General features: G+C 42.6%; 1 protein-coding gene across 1 annotated transcript; it reads right to left on the reverse strand.

The window, feature by feature from the left end:
- Nucleotides 1-5,603: 5,603 nt before the first annotated feature.
- On the reverse strand, nucleotides 5,604-7,591 carry LOC133824183 (tyrosine decarboxylase 1-like). Its single transcript, XM_062257056.1, has one exon. It carries the CDS (start codon nucleotides 7,414-7,416, stop codon nucleotides 5,866-5,868), a length of 1,551 nt encoding a protein of 516 aa, XP_062113040.1. The 5' UTR covers nucleotides 7,417-7,591; the 3' UTR covers nucleotides 5,604-5,865.
- Nucleotides 7,592-7,881: the final 290 nt, after the last annotated feature.

Raw genomic sequence — 7,881 nt, forward strand, 5'->3', positions numbered from 1 at the left:
TTGTACTCGATAAAACTCGATAGGTGTATAAGAATTTTATTGGATTGTTTGCCTCGATAGTCCTCGACTGTACTCGATAAAACTCGATATGTGTGACCTTGATAAGACTCGACATATATCGATAGAAATCGATATTTTCTGTTTTATGTTGTAGTTTAACTTTTTGACCTTTTTTTTTTTTTTTGCAGATTCGACTGTTTCCGTATTTGTTGCATTCAATGGTGTTTGAGAACTCGAAAATAGGGATTGGATTTTCAGAGATGCTGAAAATCAAGTTCTGCCCGTGGAGAAGGGTGTGACATATGAGCAACTGCTTGACATTCTGTACTATGAGCTTGAAGTGGATAAATGTGTGCATGACTTGAAAATTGAGGTACCGTACACATGCCTATCACAATCCGTCAAACCTACCGTTATAAAAAATGATAGGCATGTGCGTGCATTCATTGGGTTAGCATCGAAATTTGTAGAGAAGCTCATTCCTCTATGTGTCAGATTGATTAAGAAGGGAGGGGTAAGAAATGCATCGGCTTCTGCCAGCGTTAATAAAGAAGTTTGATTTGAAGAGAACATTTCTCCTCCATGTCATGGTTTCAAAGGAACTCAAGGTGACGTTGGAACATTTGTTCCAGAGACAAATCCAGATGTCATAGTCCATGATGATATCTCGGTTAGAGATCCTTCATATGTGCATGACACGGCGGAGTATGATCCCTATGGCTACGAACCTTATGTCAACGACGATCCTGTTGCTGATGCAACAGATCTTGGTGGGCCAGATGTTAGGGCAGATTTTCCAACACAGAGTTCAGATGTTATGGTAGATTTTCCAACGCATTTCGAAGAACAGAATTTCACAAGTTCTTTGACAAGATTAAGGTAATTGATCCGCCCATTGCTCAATAACTAGAGGGAATTGGCTTTGAAAGGTGGAGTAGTGCTTATTTTCCTGGTAACCGATACAATATCATGACGAGTAACTACGCAGAAAGCTTTAACAATAAGACCAAGGAGGCAAGGAGCTTTCTAGTCGCCACTTTTCTTGAATTCATAAGATTCACTCTTCAGTCTTGGTTTGCAGATAGACGTGAAAGAGCTGCAAAAGCAACAACTGTGTTATCACCTGAGATGGAAAAGGATTTGAAGCAAATAGGTGATAAAGCAATTTTTTTAGATGTCCAAGTCCTTGGTCATCACGAATTTCTTGTGGTCGATGGTAATGGTGATGGTGAGGTGAACTTGGCCACAAAATCATGCTCTTGTGGCATGTTCCAAACCATTGGGATACCCTGTGTACATGCTTTTGCTGCAGCCAGAAAAAGAAGCATAAACATTCACTCATTGTGTTCCCCTTACTATAGAATCGAGGCATTGAAGGACACTTATAAAGATACTATTTACCTTGTTGGGAACGAGGATGAATGGGTAATCCCTGATCACATCAGAGATACGGTTGTCGGCGTCCCCGCTGAGAAAACCCCTGTAGGAAGGCCCAGGAAACAGAAAGTGGGTAGGCGAAAGACAAATCGCTATGCTTCACGTGGGGAAAAGATTGTCAAGCCACGTAAGTGTAGCAGATGTGGTGGTAGTGGGCACAATAGGAAGTCATGTAAGGCTAGGATTTAAATTATTGTGTTATGTAATTATTTAATTTATTTTGCTGCATTTATCTTATGGAATACTTCTTCTAATACTTTGTTGGTTTGGATGTCGAGGCAGACACATTATGTGAATTTAATACTTTTTTATTTAATAACTTTTTAAAAAAATATTGTTTGATAAAAAATAATATACAAAACTAACTATATGTTATACTATAAAAGATGTGTAAGACAAAAATGTAAAGAGCATCACGGGGCCAAATTCTGATAGAACAGGTCCACACACCACTTGGTCCTGAAATGCTGGATGTTCTTATCGATAACAGTATCTAGTGGTAGCCTGGCAACCAGATGCTCGATATGTTTGATGGCAAACATACCACAATCCCCACTGCATATAATCGATTTTGTGTCAATAGAAGATAAAAATAACTTTAATTTTCAGATTTCAAAATACACTAATTAAATAGGGGAATACCTTGTCTCAGTCTGAGGACACTCCTCTGGAGGAATACGACAATATGAAAAAGGCTTTGCATTCTACTCAGGATATACCTGGAGGTCCTCATGGTCGTCAAACATGCTAGAACACCATAACAACGAAGGCAACAATAAGCACCAAGGCTTGATCGCTTCCTCCATCAGAGTGGGGCTGAGCACGCTATGGTTGGAATCATAAATGTTGATGCACCACGTTGGAATGGAGACTTCAATGGCGATCCAATGTGCGGCTTTCTCGACTTGCAAGGCAAAATATACTTCACTCACATTTTGCCATGATACAAGGAATTGATTATCATCACCCTTCAACATTCTCAGCACATCGTCGTCCCATGTATACTTAGTGTCGGTCTCTCTGAAATGATTCCAACGACCTAGGCACACCTGGGGGAAGGTGGTGTTCATGATCGCAGCATCCTGCTGAAATGCAGCATGGTAAAAGTGGCGTCAGCGGCGTAGCATGTGCAAAGCGACATCAATATGCTAAAAAAACATAAAAATTCGTTAGTACCATCAATATATTTTAAGATTGAATTGAAAACATGAATGTAATTTACATACCGAATCCCAAAGCCAAGTCTGGACTGTGTGCAACTGTAAGAACCATGCCACACCGTGCGTCCCAGTATACACGTTTCGGTCTCTCTTATTGTCGATCTTCCCGATGATCCACTTATGGAAGCTCTTCTCCTGCTGTGGGTCACACTTCCTCAGTGGTTCAGCAACTAGCCCCTGTTTATCTAGTCTGATCTTCTTTGTTGGGTCGGTGAAGTCATCAAAACGCTTGGGCCTGCATTTCTTCCTGACAACTTCAAGGCCAGCTACCTCCTCGGGCTGCAGTACTCGTACATTGGGACTGTCAGCATCACTGGCAGCTACAGATGTCTGGGCCTGTGGAGTGGAGGGTTGATCACTGTGCTCGTAGTCTGCAGGCAAGATATCAGACTCTGTATCTGATTTTACGTCCGTGGATCGACCTGAGACCAGTGAACACAGCTGCGCCAACTGAGCCATGATCGTGGTCTGATTCTGTAGTAAGGTTTCCTAGCCCTCCTCAACCCTCTTGAGCCTCTGCATCAATTGCTCATAATCAGGCTGGGCAACCTGACTACATGAAGCTGCACAGGCCTGTGAAGTGCCCTCCTCAACCCTCGAGACATCCTCATAAAAAATGGAGGCTTCTTTTGCAACTTTTGCTAGCTTCTCTGCCTCCTTCTCAGGTACCACTACTTCATCCACTGCAGTCCCAGCCTCCAACTCAGGGAATAACTTGGAATCAACTTCTGGGAGGCTATTGTAGTAGACTACCTCACTGGAACGTGGCTTCAGCATGGAAAATACCACTAACTGCATGGTTGAATAACATGAGTCAGAAAAACTTTAATAAAATAAATCATTAATCAATTAATTTGTGACATTTTACAAGATAAAATGGAACTTACTCGACGATTGGCGAATATAGGAACCAACAGAGCTGTCGAAATAGTGATATCAGTCTTCGTAGCCCAGCTAAGCATCCTCGGAATCTGATTCCCACTGTTCTCACTGAACTTACTCCCGAGAGAAGGCATAGCCTCAAAAGCCCAGTAAAGAAGCGCGGGTGCATAGCAATTAAAACTATACTTCGCCTCCTTTTGTTTTTTGCTTGACCCCTCTTTCTTCTTCTCCTCATAGTGTTTCAATTGCTTCTTCATGTCCTTTTGAAGGCCTTTGCTAACCTTCTTAAATGACAACTTCCCCCAAGGATACTTGAAAAAGTAATCAATATCCTTAACCATCCTCAGGGAATCTCCCCATATCGTTGTTGTCTTCTCTGGGGCATTCAGTCCCCTTCTATCAAATAGCACAAACCCAGCTTAAATGCATCTTCTTGGTTTGTGGAGGCCTTCAATGCATCTTCCAACTGACCAAAACTAACCTTCGAATCACCATTAAAATATTCCTGGATGATCCGATCACTTGAAAGATGCTCTTTTAATTCATCTGGGGACGGTGATTTCCCAAAATTTAGCCCGGTAACTAGGGAAAACTCTGCAATACCAAATCCACACAGAGTGTTGCCCAGGTAGAACTGACCCTCTTCAGGCTTCTTACTTTCTACCTTACGCAACATTAGCTGATGCAGCAGAACCCCAGAAAAACTAAACGTCTTCGCCTTAAAGAACTGTCCCAACGGGCATGCCTCTGCCCTTTCAATAAGACCACGCCTCTTAAACTGCTCTATAAGGGTATCCAAGTAGGCACTACCCCTATAAGTGACACGGTCAGGAAAGTGTTTCTCCAACGGCACAATAAGGTCAGACATCTGGAAAAAAAAACAAAAAAAATGTTAAAAATGTAAAACAATCTGGTAAGGCAGTTACTATCGAGGCCTATCGAGTCCCATCGAGGCAGAAACTATCGAGTTCAATCGAGTCTTATCGATGCCTATCGAGGTGGGTTCCAAAATCACAAAGAATAATATCATCGGGTTACTATCGAGTCTTATTGAGGCCTATCGAGGTAAGGCAAAAAAAACCAAAGTCTAGTAATATCGAGTCCTCGAGGCCTATCGAGGTAGGTCCTAAAATATCCCAGAGCCTTGTATCATCGAGTCCTATCGAGGCTTATCGATTCATATCGAGGTAGGTTCTAAAATTCCCAAAGCCGTGTATCATCGAGTCTTATCGAGTCCTATCGATTCATATCGAGGTAGGTTCTAAAATTCCCAAAGCCTTGTATATCGACTCTTATCGAGTCCTATCGATTCATATCGAGGTAGGTTCTAAAATTCCCAAAGCCTTGTATATCGAGTCCTATCGATTCATATCGAGGTAGGTTCTAAAATTCCCAAAGCCTTGTATATTGAGTCCCATCAATTCCTATCGAGGCACAGTCTAATCCAGTCCTTATCCTATACTATCGAGTCCTATCGATTCCTATCGATTTCTATCGCGTTGCATGAAAAATATCGAAAAAAAACCTAGATTTCTTCATTCCCAGCCCCGATCTATCCTATGAACAAAAATCAACAAAAAAAACCAGGCACTTGCAGATTAAAAACGAAATCCCTCACCTTCGCTTTCTTTGAGGTTGTTTCCTAAGAATTTGGTCGGCTTGCTCGACGTTTTCTCCTTCCCCTTCTCCGATCGTCAAGTCCGACCCTTTGGGAGCCCTTGTTCGTGGTCGTGGAAGACAATGAAGGTTGGGTTCTACGGATTCAATCAATGCCTATCGATTTCAAAGTTTGCTTGGTTCGGGTATTTTGAGAGAGAATACAGAGAGTTTGAGAAAATTATGCCAGGGGTATTTTGGGTAGTAACGGCATTAGTAGCACTAATACAAGAGGCTTATAGGGATATGGTATTTTTCAAATAGAGTGTCACTTATTGCATTAAAACTCAAATTTTCCTTTGTAAATTTTGGCTTTTCATAATGATAGGGCATGTATACGTATGTATAAAATATAGAATTGCCCTAGGGGCCATGTGAAATAGTCATTTCGAATTATTCATAATAAAATAAAAAGAATAATATGTTTCTTATTATTAATTAAAAAATATGTATAGAAATATAAAGGATGAAGAGTTCGTACATTAATTGTGTACGTAAAAGAAAATATTTTATACGAAGAACTTGAAAAATTGTATGTATGGACAAGGAAATAACCATCATAGTTGACCGGTCAAAATAAAGAAAGAAATTGAAATTGCTAGTGGGAGTGGGAGTTGAGTATGGCGTCTGCATGTTGTTTGACTACGTTCCAAGCCTGAATGACATGAGACTACTCCGTGAGGCTGGCTCCGACCGCAAAACGCAGCAAAAAGATACCACCAACAACCGAATGGGTCATGTAGATCCCACCTGACCCGTTAATGGAGTCCATCAGCTTGTTGTTCACCTCATTCACCGATACCATCTTATTCTTCTGGATCACATCACTACTAGTATTCCTGAGGCTGCCATTATTATTATTGGTTATCTCACACAATACCACATTACTTTTACTACTAGCTATTATTCCGGATGGCCTTATTCTGAAACACACGGTGGCGAAATTCCTCGGAACCACAACCTCAAATCTCTCGTCGGCTTCCACAAAACCCTGGAACAGCTTGGCCATCTTCACATGGCTTCGGAGAAACCCACGTAGTTTCTCCACTCCATAGCTTCGGAGTACGAGCCAGAGTTTGAGAGAACGGAATCGTCTGCTCAGAGCCAGTTGCCAGTCTTTATAGTCAACCACTTGCTTTGATTCGGTGGCCTTGTTCTTCAGATACTCCGGATCCGTAGACAATGATTGTGTCAACGCTGCGGGGTCTTTGACCCAAAGGCAGCAGCAATCCAAGGTGGTGAAGAACCATTTGTGGGCGTTGAAGCTGAAGGAGTTGGCTCCTTCCACTCCGTCGATGAAGTGCCGGAATTCTGGGCAAATACAGATGCTCCCAGCATAGGCCGCGTCGACATGGACCCACATTCCGTAATCTTTTGCCACATCGCATAGAGGGCCGAGGGGGTCGACGGCCGTTGTGGACGTTGTCCCAATGGTTGCCAGTAGAAACGTGGGGACGAGTCCAGCCTCAACATCGGCAGTTATGGTGTTTTGCAAAGCCTTGGGACACATGGAAAAGGAGGACGACAGCGTTGTGGGGATGACTCGAAAGTTGTTGGGGTGGATCCCAGCAATCTGTGCGGCTTTCTTGAAAGCGCAATGAGTTTGGTCCGAACAATAAACGACGAGCTTTCCGATATTGTCGTTTCCAATGACTTTGAGGGTTCGGTCTCTGGCAGCGACGAGTGTACACAAGATTGCCTCGCAGGTGGTTCCTTGTAGGACACCACCTCCGTTACCAGAGAAGAGAAAAGACTTAGGCAGCCTGAGCATCTGGCCCAGCCAGTCCATGACTATGCTCTCCAGCTCGGTGGCGGCCGGAGACGACATCCAGTTGAATCCAACGACATTGAAGCCGGTGGCAAGCATTTCGCCGAGGAAGCCTGCAATGCTGCCGCTGGAAGGGAAGTATGCGAAGTAGTTGGGGCTCTGCCAGTGGGTTATGCCCGGAACTATGTGGTCCTGGACGTCACCAAGAATCGTCTCGATGGATTCCGGATAGAGAGGTGCCGATGTCGGGAGACGTTTTTTGAGGTAACCCGGTTCGACTTGGCTAAGAACTGGGTACTTCTCGATGTTTTTGTAGTAATCGGCGATGAAATCGATCACCATGTGGCCTTGGCGCCGGAACTCCTCGGGGTCCAAGGGGCTATTGCTTACGCCGGCGGCCATGTTTGAAAGAGCGTTGTTTTGGGGAAATTCAAAGTCGAGGGGTCTACCCATTTGAATGAATGAATATGGATATATATTACCTTTTTTTTGTTGGTAAATATATATATAGCTGTATCACTAGTTCAGCTTTCTTTGTCTCTAGAACTTAGTTTATGTACGTAGGTGTGAGAGAGGGTGAGATAAGAGAGAACAATATTGGGTTCAGTAGTTGTGTTCTACTCTCTTTCGATGCAAGAAATGGGTTGTGATCTTAGTATATTTATATGCAGGGATATCTGCATTAGGAGAATAGGAAGTTTCGGTCCCTTTTCGCAGTAGAGTTTGCTTTGGTTAAATTTTCACATAGGGTCAGTGGGATTATTTTAAGAGAAAAGTATTTAGTTTTCGTAGGATGAGTAGTTGAAGTTTTCAGACAGACTCAAATTGAAAGACTAATATTAAAAAACGTGCACTTTTATTATAAGGTTTTATTGACTTGGACTAATAATGCAAGAAAATAAGAGTTTGTCATATAAA

This window comes from Humulus lupulus, chromosome 3 (assembly GCF_963169125.1).
Source record: "Humulus lupulus chromosome 3, drHumLupu1.1, whole genome shotgun sequence".
In the NCBI taxonomy this organism is placed as follows: domain Eukaryota; kingdom Viridiplantae; phylum Streptophyta; class Magnoliopsida; order Rosales; family Cannabaceae; genus Humulus; species Humulus lupulus.

Bases quoted from the DNA above. Each gene is read 5' to 3' on its own strand.
- LOC133824183 (XM_062257056.1), bottom strand. From the start codon at position 7,416: ATGGGTAGACCCCTCGACTTTGAATTTCCCCAAAACAACGCTCTTTCA.